Source organism: Suncus etruscus, chromosome 1 (genome assembly GCF_024139225.1).
Source record: "Suncus etruscus isolate mSunEtr1 chromosome 1, mSunEtr1.pri.cur, whole genome shotgun sequence".
NCBI classification, from domain to species: domain Eukaryota; kingdom Metazoa; phylum Chordata; class Mammalia; order Eulipotyphla; family Soricidae; genus Suncus; species Suncus etruscus.
In genome coordinates, this window is record NC_064848.1 from 73,711,527 (window position 1) to 73,731,435 (window position 19,909).

At 38.7% G+C, this 19,909-nt stretch overlaps 1 protein-coding gene across 1 annotated transcript; it reads right to left on the reverse strand.

Annotated features, from left to right (window-relative positions):
• Positions 1-665: 665 nt before the first annotated feature.
• On the reverse strand, positions 666-19,290 carry ALDOB (aldolase, fructose-bisphosphate B). The gene is made up of 9 exons (XM_049770179.1): positions 19,278-19,290; positions 13,754-13,875; positions 12,647-12,858; positions 10,986-11,040; positions 10,058-10,218; positions 8,730-8,813; positions 7,244-7,418; positions 6,656-6,855; positions 666-911 (listed from the first exon to the last, which is right to left on the reverse strand). The coding sequence occupies exons 2-9, from the start codon at positions 13,863-13,865 to the stop codon at positions 816-818; spliced, it is 1,095 nt and encodes a 364-aa protein (XP_049626136.1). The 5' UTR covers positions 13,866-13,875; positions 19,278-19,290; the 3' UTR covers positions 666-815.
• Between the last annotated feature and the right edge of the window lie 619 nt (positions 19,291-19,909).

Sequence of the window (19,909 nt, forward strand, 5' to 3'; positions counted from 1 at the left end):
TTGTGACCCAAAACAAACCAAAAAAAAAAGAAAAGAAATCCTGATTTTTAAGTATCCCACATCTAGAAGTTTTTATTTTATTGGAATATGGCATGTATCTGGTTTCTAAAAAATTTGCAAAGGCTTGCTGAGTAACAAAAGTAGCAGACCATGACCAACAAGTCTAATAACTTAAATATAAAATAAAATATACTGAGCCAAGTACCAGGCAAATGGCTCAGCACAGGAGCACATGTGGGAGCCTCAGATTCAATCCCCAAGACGACATAGCCCTTAGGACACAATGGGGCATGCTGTCCCTCCAAAACACCACTACACCTAAAGAAATGAAGTCTATTGAGCCCTTTGAAATCAAGAACTGAAAATAATAACCATACACTAATCAGGGGGGTTATAGAATATTTTATTTTTTTTTTTGCTATTGCCTCCATAATTTACTACTGCAATTTCTCTGCACTCAGCTTCTGAGATGTTTCATTGGCTAGTTGATATTTGAAAGGAGACTGAATTTTCTCTGAAAACCTGTTTTTCTACTTTTGCTTGTGTGTGTGTATGTATGTATATATGTAGGTATGAAGAATTTGGAGCATAGGGAACTGACGTGTTGCAAGGAAACCATCATGTAAAATGTCATCAGATCTATGAACTTTTGTTTCAATAACTGATTTTTCCCCTTCTGGTAAAAATTTGAGTCATATTGTGTTTCCAGTGGCTCCAATATAACTGTCTAATTTCCAATGACAGTTGAAAGCTGGCTCCCTTTAAGTCCACCTTCTAAGACAACTAGAAAAGCTAAAGCCAGCTTGGCCATCCCTCTAGTAGGTATATGATGTTATGAAGAGCGATTGGGTAGAAGCAGCTCCAGAAGAGCCCGAGTGAACATACTGTCCCTTGGCTGCCTGGGAATTAGCCTAAAAAGCAAACAAGAAAGAAAACTCTGTTAGAGCAAATGAATGAAAAACTGGGCTTGACCTTATATATATTTTTTCTTTAAAAAAAAAAAAAACACAAATCGCATATTTATAATTGGAAAGATAATGCTTTCAGTATGTACCAAGAAGCAGTTTATCTTTTATATAGTTTAGTTTTAGCTATTACATTTGAATGTTTTTTATTTAAACACTTTGATTACAAACATGATTGTGATTGGGTTTCTGTCATGTAAAGAACACCCCCATCACTAGTGCAGCATTCCTATCATCAGTGTCCCAATTTTCCCTCCCCCTACCCCACCCCTGCCTGTACTCTACACAGGCTTTCTATTTTCCTCATACATTCTCATTGTTAGACCATATATTTTTACTCATTTGAAATCAGTTACACAAGCATTTACATAAATTTTTTCCTCCTTAAACTGATTTACTACTCCCTCTTTTCTTTACTACTCTCCTTTATTAATTCCACTTTTCTGAGTATTTCTCAAGCAAGTCTGAGGTTTGAGTCAGTTATGTGAAGTTTATTATTTATACCTGAAGTAATGCAATGACAATACTAGAAGTTAATATTGGGAAACTTTTCATTAGGATAATGAAAAAAATACAAGTTTTAATCTGAATAGTGGAAGCTTAAAATAGTTATGAATTAGGAAATGTCCAAGCATCAGGTACAATGCACCCAGTCATATACTCTAGTAAAAGAAAGATGCACTGTCAAATTTAATTTTTTGCTCTATATTTGTCTGTTTATATTTTTATACTAGGAAAGTGACTGAATGGCATGGTCAAGTTTTAGATAAAGAACACTTACAAAAGCATTAAAATAATCTTTTGTTTTGTTTTGTTTTTGGATTTTAGGCCACACCTGGTGACATTCAGGCATTACTCCTGTCTATGCACTCAGAAATATTCCTGGCTTGGGGCGGGACCATATGGGATGTCAGTGATCGAACTGAGGTCGGTCCTGAATCAGCAGCATGCAAGGAAAACACCCTACCACTGCGCTATCTTTCTGGCCCAAGAAGATAATAATAATCTTAAAGTTTATTTACAAATTCTACCTATATTACCTATGTTTTATATGGATGTTACCATAATCTTTTGATTTCTGTTTAATTAGATAAATTATATTTAAGTTTATATATTAAATATTGAATCCTGTGCTATTATTTGAATGTCATTCTATAGTACATTCTCTTTAAATCAGTTACTATTGTCTGCTCTTGAATTCATTTTTATCTACAGTGATTTGAAAAATGCCTTATGAATCTAAGCACAATTACCTAGTTTGATCTCAGATCTACTAAATAAGAAATTTGTGTGGTTTTTCAGATTTTTTTTTTTGCCTTATTTTGGGGAAGGGCACACCTGGTAAAAGCTCAGGGGTTACTCCTGGCTAAGCACTCAGAAATTACTCCTAGCTTGGGGGACTATATTGGACGCTGTGGGATTGAACTGCAGTCAGTACTAGGTCAGCTGCGAGCAAGACAAATGCCCTACCGCTGTGCCACCACTCTGACCTCTTTTTCAGATTGTTTTTATTTTTGGTTTTTGGCCACATCTGGTGCTTGAATATTTCTCTTGGTTCAGTACTCAGAGGTCACTCCTGGCTGTACTCAATAAGACCATCAAGTGCCACAGATTAAACCCAGTGTCCTGATATGCAAGTTACAGCCCTTTGATCTATCTCTCTAACCCAGAGAGATTTATTTTAACAAGACTTTCAGGTAATTTGGATTAACACTCGAGCTTCAGAACCACACTACATGATAAACTTTGTTTCCCTTCTTTGGTGTTTAACCATTCTGTTCTTTTCTTTCACAATTTCTACTTATGTATATAAACTACATTTCCCTAACTCATCAGTTATTTCTACAAGTATAGCCCTGGTCTACTCTCCATTTCAGATCACCCTTTCCAAAGCTCACACCTCTTTCTAAGACCAAAACTTCTAGTTTTTGTTTTTGTTTTTGGGCCTCACCTGGTGACATGGGGCTACTCCTGGTTCTGCACTCAGAAATCGCTCCTGGCTTGAGGGACCATATGGGATGCTGTAGGATCTAACCACGGTCTGTCCTAGGTTAGCGTGTGCAAGGCAAATGCCACACTGCTTGCGCCACCGCTCAGGTCCCCCAAAACTTCTAGGTTTTTTTGGTTTTTTTGTTTTTTTGGGCAGTGCTCAGGGTTACTCCTGGCTCTATGCTCAGAAATCGCTCCTGGCAGACTTAGGGGACCATATGCTGGGATTCGAATCACGGACCTTCTGCATAAAAGGCAAATGCCTTACCTCCATGCTATCTCTCTGGACCCAACTTCTAGTTTTTTTAACTCACAAAAATACTCTAAAACCTAATCAACTACTACATCTCTTTAAATATATAGACCTGTTCTACACCTATTCTTTCTCTTCCTTACTATCCTTTCTCTTCTTCTGAAGACCTGTATTTAATATCCATCTTATGTAACCCTGTTTTTTTTTTTCTTCATTTTTTTTTATTTTTGAACCACACCCATTGATGTTCAGGGGTTACGCCTGGCTATGTGCTCAGAAATCTCTCCTGGCTTAGGGGTCCATATGGGATGCCGGGAGATTGAACCGCAGTAGTCCTGGGTCAGCCCCATGCAAGGAGAATGCCATCACTCAGGCCCCAACCCTGTTTATTTCTAAGTTTTTTTTCTTTCTTTCTTTTGTTTGTTTGTTTGGGTCACACCCGGCAGCACTCAGGGGTTACTCCTGGCTCTATGCTCAGAAATCACTCCTGGCAGGTTTGGGGACCACATGGAATGCAGGGATTCGAACCACCGACCTTCTGCATGAAAGACAAACACCTTATCTCCATGCTATCTCTCTGGCCCCAAATTTTCTTTTTTTTTTTTTTTTTTTTTTTTTTTGGTTTTTGGGCCACACCCGTTTGACGCTCAGGGGTTACTCCTGGCTATGTGCTCAGAAATCGCCCCTGGCTTGGGTGGACCATATGGGACGCCGGGGGATCGAACCGAGGTCCTTCCTTGGCTAGCGCTTGCAAGGCAGACACCTTACCTCCAGCGCCACCTACCCGGCCCCGGCCCCAAATTTTCTTTCTTAATGATCTTTCTCAATTTCTTTCTCAATGATCTCTACTCCATTTTCTTCAGTTTTAGTTTCTTTGGCTTTTTAATTTTACCTTTAAACATTCAAGCTCCCTTCAGTTTATATAAACTCTAAGTTCTTTGAAGGCAGGGACTATATATGCTATGTTCATCCCAGTTCTTGAGTGATAATTGGAATTAAAAATGAAAGGTTTAGGCCAGAAAGATAGCACAGCAGTAAGGCGTTCACCTTAGGCACAGGACAGTGGTTCAAATCTCGGCATCCCATATGGTCCCCCGAGCCTGCCAGGAGCAATTTCTGAGCATAAAGCCAGGAGTAATCCCTGAGCGCTGCCGGGTGTGACCCAAAACCATAAATAAATAAATAAATAAATAAATAAATAAATAAATAAATAAATAAATAAATAAATTTTATGAAAGGGTTAATGATTAAAAAAAAAACTTTTGTCCCCATTCCTGCTAGCAGCCTTTCTGGTCTTTTATGCTAAAAAAATTTTTTGAACAGATACCTGTTTTCTGCTTCCTCTTTCAATGTCTTTCTTTGCCTTTATTTTTAATATCTTTGTAATATGTTTTAGTCCCTTGAAACTGCTTCTATTTTCTCTCAGAAATGTGGCTATCTTATCATATTGCTATTTGTCTAAGGTGCTTTCTAGCCAAAACACAGGATAGCCCTGATTTTGCCCTAGACCCTCTTACCTTCCTTCTGCAGCTTTTCTATTAAAACTGTTCTTCAACAAATATGTTATGGTCCTAGTGTGGATGATTCAAAACTCTTTCCACTCTCCAATGCTAAAATCTCAATAGGTTCTATTTGAATATATCATTCTGGTCTTAAGAAATACTTCACATTGGAATAATAGTATAGTGGGTAGGACATTTGTCTCACACATATGTTTGATTCCACGGCACCCCATATAGTCGCCAAGAATTGTCAAGAACGATCTGAGTGCATAACCACAAGTAAGCCCTAGGAACAGCTGAGTGTGATCCCCAATAAAAGTAAGATAAAGGGGCCAGAGCAGTGGTGCAGTGGTAGGGCATTTGCCTTGCACGCACTAACCTAGGATAAACTGCAATTCAATTCCCCAATGTCCCATTTGGTCCCCCAAGCCAGGAGCTATTTCTGAGTGAGTAGCCAAGAGTAACCCCTGAGCATCTCCAAGTGTGACCCATAAAGCAAAAAATAAAAGAAAGTAAGATAAGGAAGAAAGAAAAAAGAAAAAGAAAGAACAAAAGAAAGAGAAAGACAGAAAAAGGAAGAAAAGAAAAAGAAAGGAAGATGAAAGAAAGATGAAAGATAAAGAAGAAAGACAGACAGAAAGATAGACATACAAAAGAAAGAAAGAAAGAAAGGAAGGAAGGAAGAAAGGAAGGAAGAAGATGAAAGAAAGAAAGAAAGAAAGAAAGAAAGAAAGAAAGAAAGAAAGAAAGAAAGAAAGAAAGAAAGAAAGAAAGAAAGAAAGAAAGAAAGAAAGAAAGAAAGAAAGAAAGAAAGAAAGAAAGAAAGAAAGAAAGAAAAAGGAAGGAAGAAAGAAAAAGGAAGAAAGAAGAAAGAAAAAAGAGAAAGAAAGAAAGAAGAAAGAGAAAGAGAAGAAAGAAGAAAGAAAAAAGAAAGAGAAAGAGAGAGAAAGAGAGAAAGAAAGAAAGAAAGAAAGAAAGAAGAAAGAAAAAGGAAGGAAGAAAGAAAGAAAAGAGAAAGAAAGAGAGAGAGAAAGAAAGAAGAAAGAAAGAAAGAAAGAAAGAAAGAAAGAAAGAAAGAAAGAAAGAAAGAAAGAAAGAAAGAAAGAAAGAAAGAAAGAAAGAAAGAAAGAAAGAAAGAAAGAAAGAAAAAGGAAGGAAGAAAGAAAAAGGAAGAAAGAAAGAAAAGAGAAAGAAAGAAAGAAGAAAGAGAAAGAGAAGAAAGAAGAAAGAGAAAGAGAGAGAGAAAGAAAGAAAGAAGAAAAAGGAAGGAAGAAAGAAAAAGGAAGAAAGAAAGAAGAAAGAAAGAAAAGAGAAAGAAGAAAGAAGAAAGAAAAAAGAAAGAGAAAGAGAGAGAGAAAGAAAGAAAGAAAGAAAGAAAGAAAGAAAGAAAGAAAGAAAGAAAGAAAGAAAGAAAAAGAAAGAAAGAAAAGAAAGAAAGAAAGAAAGAAAGAAAGAAAGAAAGAAAGAAAGAAAGAAAGAAAGAAAGAAAGAAAGAAAAAAAGAAAGAAAGAAAGAAAGAAAGAAAGAAAGAGAAAGAAAGAAGGAAGGAAGGAAGGAAGAAAGAAAAAGGAAGAAAGAAAGAAGAAAGAAAGAAAAGAGAAAGAAGAAAGAAGAAAGAAAAAAGAAAGAGAAAGAGAAAGAGAGAGAGAGAAAGAAAGAAAGAAAGAAAGAAAGAAAGAAAGAAAGAAAGAAAGAAAGAAAGAAAGAAAAGAAAGAAAGAAAGAAAGAAAGAAAGAAAGAAAGAAAGAAAGAAAGAAAGAAAGAAAGAAAGAAAGAAAGAAAGAAAGAAAGAAAGAAAGAAAGAAAGAAAGAAAGAAAGAAAGAAAGAAAGAAAGAAAGAAAGAAAGAAAGAAAGAAAGAAAGAAAGAAAAGACAGGTTTCTCTTCCTCAGAAAGCCAGGCTAAGTATCCAATTTATCCACTAAATAAGAGGTTTTAGCATCTTACCACAGCCCGCTTCATAAAAGCCTCCTGGGTTGCCTTCTTGTTTGCAGCCTTGCCACCCCAAGCAGCCAATGCACTAGCCTGCAGGGCCCGTCCATAAGAGAAACTTAATTTCCAGGGCTTTGGTAGAGGGCATAGGTTGATGGCATTGAGATTCAGAGTAGCATCCTCCTCGCTCATGCCACCAGACAAAAAGCAGATACCTGAAAGGAAAGAAATCATTCTATGCTACCACTTCCAGCTTAGGCACCTTGCTTAGGAAAGTTAACCATTAATTTAAATGACGTAATCTTTTTTCTATTTGATTTGCTTGGAACTGGGTAGGAGAAATTGGTTTGGCTTTGCTGACACAGGAGATTCTCTTGACAGAGGAAAAAAAAATTTTAAATAAGGGGGTGGTGAAATACCAAAGAAGTCAGTGGTTTGTGTACATTACATTATTGATCTTAAGGATAGTAAAGTAAGAGTGCTGCTGTTGTGAAATAGCATAGATCTGTTTCCCAGTTAGCCATGGACTCCTAGGCAAGCATAAAAGCTTGTAGGACTTCTTCAGAGAAGTAAGACACAACTGGAGGAAAAAGAAAACTTTACCAGGAACAGCGGCAGGAACAGTTCGGTGGAGAGCTGTGACAGTGGCCATCGCCACCTGCTCTGGAGTATACTTCTTAGTGCAGGCATGTCCAGCAGTCACCATGTTGGGCTTCAGCAGGGTGCCCTCCAGGTAAACATGATGGTCACTCAGGGTTTTGTAGACAGTAGCCAGGACCTGAAGGACAGAGGTTCACAAGGTGAAACTTAGCTTTAGAATTACATATCTTTGGCACTTTTACCCTGTGGGGCACAAGATGAAAAAAATCCAGATGCGACTTAGCCAAAGTTTTCTGACCAGTATTGCAAAGAATACCAAAGCGGTCTACTCCCTACTCCTCTTCTGTCTTTGAAGGACTATTATTGGCATGCCTCGGCTGCCTGAAAATCCTCCCTCCCTCTGAACTTTCCTCCCTTCTCCACTCCCTTCCTTTTTTCTTCCTCCCTCTCTCTGTCCCTCCCTCTCTCTCCATTCCTTCCTTCCACTCCATCAAACATTTGAATCTCCCTCAATTTCCTTAGTTGTAATATCTAAATTAGTTTTCATTCTCTATCCCTATAGAAGCAAGTAGTTGAAAAGACTTATTTTGGATTTTGGGCCACACCCGGTGACGCTCAATCGCTTCTGGCCTGGGGGACCATATGGGACATCAGGGGAATTGAACCTCAGCCGCGTGCAAAGTAAATACCCTTCTGCTGCGGAAGTACTTATTTTTTATCTGAGTTTAGTCCTCCCGCTTTTAATTTTTTATGAATCTCATACATTATTATCTTATATGCTATCATATATTTTAAAATCTCTTAGTTTTTTAATAGTAGAACCAAGGTCAAAAAATGTACATAAGGGGCAGGCGCAGTGGCGCTAGAGGTAAGGTGTCTGTCTTGCAAGTGCTAGCCTAGGATGGACCGCAGTTGGATTCCCCCGCCGTCCCATATGGTCCTCCCAAGCCAGGGGCGATTTCTGAGCGCATAGCCTGGAGTAATCCCTGAGCGTTAAATGGGTGTGGCCCAAGAAACAAAAAACAAAAACAAAAAATAAAAATATTTATAAAAATACATATACATGACTGGGGCTGGAGCGATGACGCAAGCAGTAAGGTGTTTGCCTTGCATGTGCTAACCTAGAACAGACCACGGTTTAATCCCCACCCCCCGCATCCCATTTGGTCCCCCAAGCCAGGAGCCATTTTTGAGTGCATAGCCAAGAGTAACACCTGAGCATCACCGGGTGTGGCCAAAAAAAGTAAATATATATATGACTAACCCAAGGAACCCAAATCTTCGGTTCAAAACTTCAAATTCTGTACTTTTTTTTTTAATAAAGTGCAACCCATGACCAAAATTAGAAATCTTTATATATTTCTCCTTATGTTCAATACATGAAAATTCCAACTGATGACTATTTCACATAGAGTAGCTATTACATATTACAGAATAGTTGTTACTTAAGGACTTTCAACTGGAATTGGAAGCTTTATATGTGACTTACCTTCTCTGTCACATAAAGACAGTGTTCTAAGTCATGATCTCCATCAGGAATTACTTCTGGTTCAACAATAGGTACCAGCCCATTCTAAATAGGAAAAAGAAAGGGACAAACTGAAGTTCTGTTCATTGGGAGTTCTTCCTAAGGGTTAGTCTAAAATGAAGCCATTATGAAGAAATAGCTCAGACAAGTGAGTTATTGGCAGTGAAAAAATGTTACTGGGACATTTAGGAGCATAGTCATAGGAAGAGGTTTCTATGGTCTGGTTTTGTTGTTGGTGGTGGTGGTGTTGGTTTCTTTTTTTAATGGTTTTTATGGTTTTTTCCTAGAAAGGGTGTTATTAAAAATTAAAATTTTTCAAAAAGTTTAAAAAATATTTAAAATTTTCTGTATTTCTTTTTGGGGAGTGGGTCACACCTAGTGGTGCTCAGGACCTACTTCTGGCTCTGCACTTAGGAATCACTCTTGGAAGGCACTAGGAGCATATGGAATGCCAAGCATCAAACCTGGGTTGGCCACATTCAAGGTGAATGCCCCACCCTCTCTACTATTGCTCAAATCTCTAAAACTTCTGTATAATATTTGAAAGACTATTTTCATTTCCTCAGACACAATCCATATTACTGAAGAACTGATAACAGGACTGAGTTTGAGGGTAGAGAGAAAGGGAGGAACATTAGATCTTGAAGAGAGAGATGGGTACAGATTAAGGGTTTGTATTTGAATTATGTACATGGGAAGCCATTAACACTGTTAATGTAAATCATAGTGCTTCAATTAAATAATTTAGGAAAAATCCATATCTATTTTAAAGCAATGAAGCTTAAATAACTAAGAAATAAACCTATTGTGTGAATTTAAAATCAAGCCATTCAAACTGGGAATTTCTGGTTGCCTACAACTCATCAACTCAGCATAGCACACACACAAGAATGTGGATCTCAGAAACACTTCCAACATATATTGGAAACTTTAGTACCAAGTCCCACTTCGCCATGAAATTATCTGAAGTAATATAGATTAGAGGTATCAGCCTGCAGCTTGGGATCTATGAGAAATATATCTTGGATGTAGTGAAGCATGGACAAGCAAGAACCTTGGCCTTAAAGGCCTGATCTACAAGGCTTTGCTTATTGATATTGGCAGAGGGAATAAATGAAATGCACTGGCCTTTCAGACATATAGCTTATTTTTTGAGTCAGACCTTTTCCCACTACACAACTATTTCAGAAATTTTTAATCTACCAGGATATTCTATGGAGAAATATGGAAACGACACTGGAGAAAGTTCTCACCAAATGTTTTTATGACCCAAAGGAAAAGCAGAGTACCTGCTGACAGATACTGGCATAGCGGGCCAGGGCATTGGCATTCTCCTGGATAGCAAGGCTAGATGGACACTGGTCAGAAATTCTTAGCACAGCACGCCATTTTCCAAAGTCAGCACCATCTTTCTTATACTGAGCACAGCGCTCATTAAGGCCATCAAGCCCTGCAAGTAGCAAAGAGAAAAATGATTCTTTGTGTCTCTGTCCCTAATCCATGGGATTGCTAACATAGTAAACTTTTCCTCTGGCTTAATTTTAAGTCAATAGATTTGGAACTGATGACATCCAAACAAATAAACATTAGTCAAAATTCTTACCCCAAAGACCTGAACTTAATCAATGTGCATTCCATGAAGAATAAATCTATATGATCCCAGAGCTTGGAACCTTTCCTTTCTACTGCTACTGAATTTTTCTCCCAAAAACACATTTTTGTGGGGCTGAGGATATGGCTCAAAAGTAGAATACATAACTCACTATGTGAATTCTTGGGTTTACTCCCTAGAATCCAATATATATATACGTATACATACATATATACATATACATATGTATATGAATTCTTGGATTTACTCCTTAGAATCCAATATATATATGTATACATACATATATATGTATGTATATATATATATATATGTATGTATGTATATATAAAATTACACTGCAGATAAAGAATGTCTACTCTGTGCAAGCATCAGAGTTAGCACTTTCTGTTTATTGTCTAATTTTATTTTACAACTGTTCTGCAAATCCCATTTTAGTCAAGACTTGGAACATTTGTTTAGCAGTTATTAGAAGAGCTGGGATTGAAAGTTAAATGACTCTAAATCTAGTACAATGGTCTTTTTTAAATTTTTGCTTACTCATTTCTATGATTGCCTTGATTCGTAGTCTAATTGGCATAATTTATATCAATAGAAAATATTCTTACCTTGAATGGTGGTTTCTTTATTTGTTCCTGCAAGGGGAGTAGCTCCTTGATCTAGCTGCAAATATAAATAATAAAGGTTTCATATAAATAACTTCAATAATAATTAGCAGGTGTATATTAGTAGAGGATATGCCAAACCCCTGCTGCTAAGTGACAGCTCCATACATTCACAAGACAAGAAGTTGAATTAGAAAGGCTTATTAGGAGCCAGAGAGATAGCATGAAGGTAGGGTGTTTGCCTTGCATGCAGAAGGTCGGTGGTTCGAATCCCAGCATCCCATATGGTCCCCTGAGCTTTCTGGGAGTGATTTCTGAGTTAGTCAGGAGTAAGCCCTGAGTGCTGCCGGGTGTGACCCAAAAAACAAAAAAAGGAAGGCTTATAAACTATGAAACAGGTGACACAATTTTGTCCATAGCAGAAAGAAATTTTTCTGGAAGGATCAAAATAAGAATATCAATTATAAAAAAAAGAAAAAACAGAAAAGATAGAAAGTACATGTTTGGATTTGAGGAAATTAGTAATGTGATAACTACTTCCCTTTAATTATTTATTAAATTTTTCATTTATCTACACTTTCAGGAGAACAGAGGCTAATATCATGGACATGAGAGATAGACTCAGCTTGAACTGGCTCCAACTTTTTTTTGTTTTTGTTTTTGTTTTTGGGCCACACCCGTTTGACGCTCGGGTTACTCCTGGCTATGTGCTCAGAAATCGCCCCTGGCTTGGGGGGACCATATGGGACGCCGGGGGATCGAACCTCGGTCCGTTCCTTGGCTAGTGCTTGTAAGGCAGACACCTTACCTCTAGCGCCACCTTCCTGGCCCCGGCTCCAACTTTTTTTACATTAAGGGCCACTGTAAGAGAACATTGGAACCTCTTGGTGATGCTTTACCCAGAGATGTGGAATGATTGTTTGGTGACCCAACCGGAAATGTATGGAGCTTCCTGATTCTACAGTTCTCCAGGGATCACCAAGGCCATGCTTAGGAGTACATAGCTGGCCCTGTAGTACTAAGGGAAGAGCTCAGAGACTGGAAAACACTGTTCATTTCTATTACTTGAGACATATCCTCTTACTCTAAACTGGTTCCAATTTTGTCATTCAGTAGAAAACTATTGTATCCTTTTGTAATTCTGCTTTATACTTCATCTCTAAAATAAAGATAACATAATATAATCTCCAGGTTGTTTTAGGGTCACACCAAGTTCTCAGTACTTATCCTTACTTTTCAGGGATCACTCCTAGCGTGCTTAGGGGACCATTGAGGTGCTATGTAGACTGCTGGGAATCAAACCCAGTTCAGCCACATACAAGTCATTTATACTGCCCACTGTACTATTGTTCTGGCCTCTTAAAAGAAAGTTTTAAAAAAGTTTTTTTTTAAGTTTTTTTTTTTAAAAACTCATTTCATCTTTATAAGAAAGCCTTTTCAGGTAGGTACTTCTATTCTGAGTGCCTACCTTATAATTAAGACCCATAGAAATTGTAGAAATTTTCGTTGAAAGAAAGTGAAGAGTCTCTGGGTCTCAGTGGAAAGAACTAATGGGCAGGAGAATAGACATGTGATGATGAGAGTGTGAAGAATACTGGCTCTTCTCCCAGGTCCTGTGCAAGGTGGAAGGTGTGGCAGAAGTGAGGTGAGAATGAAGTATTCACCTTGATTCCCACAACAATCCCCTTTTCCTTGAGGATGTTTTTGAAAAGCTTTCCCTGGCTGTCCTTCTGGTAGAGAGTCTCATGAAAAAGAATCACACCTCCGATGCTCTGGCTCATGGAATTTTCAGATGTGAAGAGGATTTCTCGGAACTGCCTGCGGTTCTCTTCCGTGTTCTCCACCTTAATCCTCTGCAGGCGGTTTCCCATGGTGCCTGTGGAGTAATAGCAAAAGAGCAAGCTGTACCCTTCCCACTGCCTTTCTCCGTACAGCCTCAACTTGAGGGACACAAATGGACAACAGCAAAACTTCTTCTATGAATTTGATATTCAGAGCCCCTGCTTTTTAAAGTAATTTAATTTTAATCACCTCAGAGAAAGATCTTGGTTGTCTTCATTCTGCTAATTAGGACATATATATCCATTGAGCATGTTAGAAGCAAGTTGGGAATCCCTGAGTCCTGAAAGAGAGTGGGACCAACTCCTATGCTTCTCTGGCTTTGTGGTGGACCACCACTCCCTCCACACCATCAGAACCACCCTAGATTCTTTAAGTCCTAGCCCTTCCCTGTTTCAGAGATAAGAGTTTTTCCAGCTTTCTCTGATTTTTTTTTTGGAGGCGGTTAAGGGGCACATCCAGCCAGATGAGCTCAGATATTACTCTTACATCTATACTCAGTTATCTTGGTGGCGTTCTGGGAATCAAACCCAGAGTGAGTGCTTGCAACACAAAGCCATATACTATTTTCTATTATCCTTAGTTGAATTTTGTTTGTTTGTGTGGGGACTGTACCAGGAGTGCTCAGGGACCACTCCTGGTGGGCCTAGGAGTTTGATTCTGATAAAGTGCTTGCAAGGCAAATGCCCTACCCACTGTACTATGACCCCCGTCTTTCCTTAGTTGACTTTACTTCATCTGAGAGGACAAAGACTAGGATTATAAACAGAATGCTTATCTTAGTATAGAAACAAGAGTAGGTTGTTGAATGATGCTTTCCCCACTTACCTACAGACTCATCTGCAGCCAGGATCCCCTTCCCATTATAAACAGAATGCTTATCTTAGTATAGAAACAAGAGTAGGTTGTTGAATGATGCTTTCCCCACTTACCTACAGACTCATCTGCAGCCAGGATCCCCTTCCCATTGGAAACAATGCGCTGGGCAATATCTGATAGCTCTTTCTTCTGTTCTGGGGTTAGGGCTGGAAATCTGTGAGCCATGTTGACAGTTCTGGAAGAGAGAATATGAAAGCTGTAAATAGAGATGTGGGTAGCTCAACTGGGCTCATGAGCAAGATAGCTGTCGTGGATTGACAAACCTTGGAGCTAATGTTTATGCCCCATTTACACAACTGGGAAAAAAAATTAGCTCTATTTTTTCTCCTTTAGTCTAAGCAGTTGTGACCAGTTAAAATACATGACAGCAGAAAGTTGCATTTCATGGTTATCCTAGCTAGAATGCCTCTGGGTGACCCTTGAGAGAAAAGCATCTAATTAATATCCTGATAGAGGGCCTAGTGGTATTGGAAACACAGGGAGAGGCTAAGAACTGGATGTTGAGGCTTTTAGTCTCTCAGACTAGAATTTACTTTGCTCTGTTGACACACAAGATGATATGTCATGCAGTAAGCTTGAGAAGAGAAGCTAGGCTTTGTTCACCAAGGACTTAGAAAGAGATATGTGTAGTGGGGTTGTTGTTTCTATTGTATTCAACCACTGGGGTACCATTTCAGGAAGATAGGGGAATTTTTCCATAAGTAGCCTTGGGCTGAATAATCTCTGGTCTGTAACAATGTCATGATGATCCCTGCTTTTCTTAACTATCAATTTCACTTCAGCAAGAGCATCTGGCTACAAGATTACCCCAGGCAAATAATTTCCTCAGTGGTAGTTCTCAGATGGGGATTGTGACCTCTAGTTTACTCACACTTTGAGGTAGTCTGAAAAATGCAAACTCATAGAGATCCCATTTCAGATTTTACAAATTTAAGACTACTAAAGGGATAAAATGGAAATAAAGATGCTCTTGAATATCTTAATATCCACTCCACTTCCCAGTCTCCTCTGCCTTCACCTACTACTTATTTATAGGATAATGGTTGCTTCTCCTTCCTGAAATCTCAGTGATACCTCAATTCTCATTTGATCTGTTCAGCAAGAGGGTAACTAGGGCAGGTATTCTCTTCATCAATGAATGAAGAAGCTAAGTATCAGAAAAATTACCCAATTTGTCTAAAGTTTTTAGCTAGGATGAAACTGAGTTAGTCTCCAACCATGTCTCTCATAGCAAATCAATGTCTTCATATTTTCTGATCCCTTCGAGAGCAAGCTTTTAGTACACTCTCTTGATAAGAATATGATGGCTCTCAAATTAATTCATGAGAAAGTATAACTAATGCCACTATGCAAGTAATTTCTGTCTTAAGTATAAAGAAAGGAATTTCAATGCCATAATTAGGACAGAATGGTGGATAATGATCTCTAGAGAAGATGACCTTAAAGCCCTTCATAAATCTCACAACTCAAAGGTAGTATTTTTCCCTGTCTACATATTAATTCCAAATATGTCAAGAGGGCTGGAGTGATAGTGCAGTGGTAGAGCATTTGCCTTGCACACAGCCGACCTGGGATCTTATAGAAGCGATAGAAGTGGAGCGATTTCTGAGCACAGAGCAAGGAGTAACCCTTGAGTGCTGCTGGGTGTAACCCAAAAATCCAAAACAAACAAATAAAAAGCAAATATGTCAAGGATTTTCATTCTTTGACTTGAACTTTTTTGTTTTTCATCAGAGCACCTGGGGCTATAAATCATTGTCCCAACATGAGACAGCATTAATTCATAAACATTTCATAAATTCAGAGACTTGCTGGTGGTAGGTCAGATAATTCTGGGTTCAAGAAACAACTGACTCCTCACTGGTATCATAAACAAATCAAGTCAATGATGTCTCTAAATCTTAGTCCATTAAAAATTTAATGACAAAAACTGAGGCCAGAGAGATATAGCCTGGAGATAGGGCATTTGCCTTGCATGCAGAGAATGGTGGTTCAAATCCAGGCATCCCATATGGTCCCCCGAGCCTGCCAGGAGCAATTTCTGTGCGTAGAGGCAGGAGTAACCCTGTGCTACCGGATGTAACCCAAAAACTAAACAAACAAACAAAAGTAATGACAAAATACCTACTCTATTTCATTGCAAAATAAGTCAAATGTGACTTGTAACATTTTAGTACACAACTGGGAAAAAATTAGCTCTATTTTTCCTCCTTTAGTCTAAGCAGTTGTAACCAGTTAAAATACATGACAGCAGAAAGTTGCATTTCACGGTTATTCTATCTAGAATGCCTCTGGATGACCCTTGAGAGAAAACCATCTAATTAGTGCCCTAATAGAGGGCCTGGTGGTCTTGGAAACGCAGGGAGAGGCTAAGAACTGGATGTTGAGGCTTTTAGTCTCTCAGACTAGAATTCACTTTGCTCTGTTGGCCAATAGAGCAAATAAATGTACAGGTCACATTTGACTTTCTTTGTATTGCTTAAGATATATTATTGAATTTTAGGTTAAATCTTAATTTTTTTATTAAAACAATCCCAGCATCCCATATAGTCCCCCGTGCCTGCCAGGAGAAACATCTGAGCAGATAGCCAGGAGTAACCTCTGAGTGCCACTGGATGTGGCCCCTCCCAAAAAATTATGAAAATCAGGGATTTTTATTTACTTATTTTAAAACTAATAATAACTACCCAAGGAACTTATATGTTTCAATTTACTATCCAGCTGTTTTCTTCAGTCAGCATGTGCTGACTCAACCAGAAAACAAAGAAAAAACAGAGAAAAGGTCAAATAAAACCAATATTGTTTACACGAAGTTAAACTTCTATAGAGGGATTAAAGGTTCATCACACATCAGCAAAAATGTTTTATGTTTGTTAATCATAAGCCAAGGTCACAGGCCAATGTTCACCACTGGAAGACAGGCTACCAGCCAGGATCAGACATGATAAAGATTTCTGTACTCCTAAATCTCTGCTATCTATGACCTTAAATACTCTTTCTTAATTACGATGGAGAGTTCATATTATAACATTAAGTGAATAAGTCAAGCTTCAGAGACAAAATATGTATAAAATGTATAGATTTTTTTATATTTAAAATTTTATAAACACACATTGTTTATGTGTTTATGGGTCTATGAAAACAGAGAACTGCCACCCTAAGTAATGAAATGAGGTAGTGTGACAATCACATTTTACTTTAATGAATTGTTTGTTTTGTGGTCAATCAATCCTAGGAGTACGTAGGGGAGACTATATGGAGGACAGGGGATCCAACCTGGGTCAATCACATGGAAAACAAATTTCTTTTTTTTTTTTTTTTTTGATTTTTGGGCCACACCCAGTAATGCTCAGGGGTTACTCCTGGCTATGTGCTCAGAAGTTGCTCCTGGCTTGGGGGACCATATGGGACACCGGGGGATCGAACCGCTGTCCATCCTCGGCTAGCGCAGGCAAGGCAGGCACCTTACCTTTAGCGCCACCGCCCGGCCCCGAAAACAAATTTCTACCAACTTTACTATCATGCTAGTTCTTTAAAATAACATTTGATTTCTTAAATGGGTTTATGTTATTTTATCTGTCTAACATAATAGGATAACAAGGTAGGGGGATGGATGGATAGAAGGATAGATATGACCAGGTTTTGATCCCTGCTTTATCTCTTGAGCATGGCCAGGAGCAACCCTGAACACAGAACGAACCCTGAGCACTGCTGGATGTAGCCAAAAACAAAAATAGGTTTATTTAGAGGATAAAACATACATGGTTTTCTGCTTCCTTGAATAAGAACAAGGGCAAATAATGCTATAGTGTGAGAGTGAGCAAGAGTGAGAGTGAGCTGAGAGAGAGCAGCTCTCCAAAACCAAAGTTTTTATTAAGTACCAAAACCATCTTCAGGGCAGGGGAGTAAGGACAAAAGACCTGTCTTGAACTAGTCTCACCCAGTATGCTTTAGACATGTAGAACAAGATGGTCACCAGGAAAATCTGTTTTGGGTGAAACCATTGGTAAACAAACAATTACAAAGGACCCATGGATGATCCTTGTTTTGGGTGAAACTAAGTTGTAAGTTTAAAACCAAAGGTTTATTTCTTTTTCTTTAATCTTTTTTTTTGGTTGTTTCATTTTGGGGCCACACCTGATGACATTCAGGGCTTACTTCTACTTCTGCCATCTAGGATGACTCCTGAAAGGTTTAGGGAACCATGTAGGGTACTGTGGATCAAACCCATGACCAAGGCAAATCCCCAGTGGACTATCTCTCCAGCCCCAGAAGACTTCATTGTTGGGGCTGGAGCCATAACGCAGCAGTAGGGCATTTGCCTTACACATGGCTGACCCAGGACGGACCTCTGTTCAATCCCCGGGGTCCCATATGGTCCCCCAAGTCAAGATCGATTTCTGAGCGCATAGCCAGGAGTAACCCCTGAGCGTCACCGGTTGTGGCCCCAAAACAAATGAACAAAAACAAATAAAATAGAAAACTTCATTGTTAAACACAACATATATTACAACATACCAAAATACACCAACTTTTGATCTAAATCTTTTTTGTTTGCTAGCTTGATTTATGGGGTCCCACATGGCAGTGTTAAGGCGTTACATTGATTTGGGGTTGCCCTCAGTGGTGCCTGGGATTGAACCTGAGGATCCAGCTTAGACTTCATACCTCTCCAGCTCTCTCCAATCCTGATAGCAAATATCTTAACATGTAGAAGTTTTAGTGCTTAGTGTCAGTAGAAAGTGTTATGGAAATTATTATTTAGTGGAAGGTTTGACAATTCATAATTAAATGACATCTATGTTTGGGGTCATGGTCTCATTGGAGTTGTGAGTGAAGGGGGAGAGGCAGAGTTCATTTCTATGACAAAGAAACCAGTGTGAGTTTGAGAAGGTGTGGGATGATAATTAAGAAAGTTGCTTAAGGCAACAGATATGTAAATAAAGCACCCACCTAATAAGCAGTTATGGGGAGGACAACAATGCACAGGGATCTCAAAGAGTGATTAGAACCTAAGAAACTAAGTGTTGTCAAGTTCTTTTTTTTCTTTTTCTTGTTTTTTTTTTTTTTTTTTTTTTTTGGGGGGGGGGGTTTAGGCCACACTCTGCAGTGCTCAGGGGTTACTCCTGGCTGTCTGCTCAGAAATAGCTCCTGGCAGGCACGGGGGACCATATGGGACACCGGGATTCGAACCAACCACCTTTGGTCCTGGATTGGCTGCTTGCAAGGCAAACACTGCTGTGCTATCTCTCCTGGTCCAGTGTTGTCAAGTTCTTTTCTCTAGAGGAAAGGTTTAGAAAACTCTTGTGCAGTAGCTCTCATCAATCAGTATCATTAATTAAAGCTTTTTTTTTTTTTTTTTTTTTTTTTTTTTTTTGCTTCCAAAGGCAGGAAAAGGAGGTAACAATTCTATGCTTGGAGAGAAATTATTCAGCAGATTCATTTTTTTTTTTAACCAGTTTTTTTTTCTTTCTCTTTTTCCCTGAAAGCAAAACCTAGCTTTCCTTCTACAAATTCTACAAATACTGCCATTAATCTCGGGTGCAATTCAGATAGACCAAAAATGTTTTTACTTACAGTTGAGAGAAGAGTCTTAGAAAATCAGAAGCTGAGATGAGGCAGCAGTCGCCAAATAGGACGAACCTTTGGAGACGTACAGCTTTTATAGGCTTCTCAAAAAGATAAGGTTGTCTTTTTTTTGTGTGTTTGTTTTAAACTTTGACCAACCCTTCTCACCTTGGTCTAGTAGGGAGGGGTTTAACTAATGCCTTTGATTGGTTCATAAACAACCCAACCTTCTCTGATCCTGCTTTCACACTAAGTTTGAGAGTTCACAGATTTTAAACGAGAGCCTTTCTTTTACCAGTGAGGAAACTGAAACTATGTAAACTGTGACAGGGGTAGGGGGAGGTAGGAAAGGTCCATTAGTCATGGCAACTAAGGAATGATTGCACCTAGAAGTACACAGAAAGAATCTGAGAAGAATGTTCGCTTAGCTCCAACATTTTAGTTAGTTAGTTAGTTAGTTAGTTAGTTAGTTAGTTAGTTAGTTAGTTATGTTGGTGTGGTTTTTTTTTGGGGGGGGGGTTTGGGGCCACACCCAGAGGCGCTCTGGGGTTTTCCTGGCTCTGGGCTCAGAAATCGCTCTTGACAGGCTTAGGGGACCATATGGGATGCCGGAAATTGAACCCAGGTCTGTCCTGGGTCAG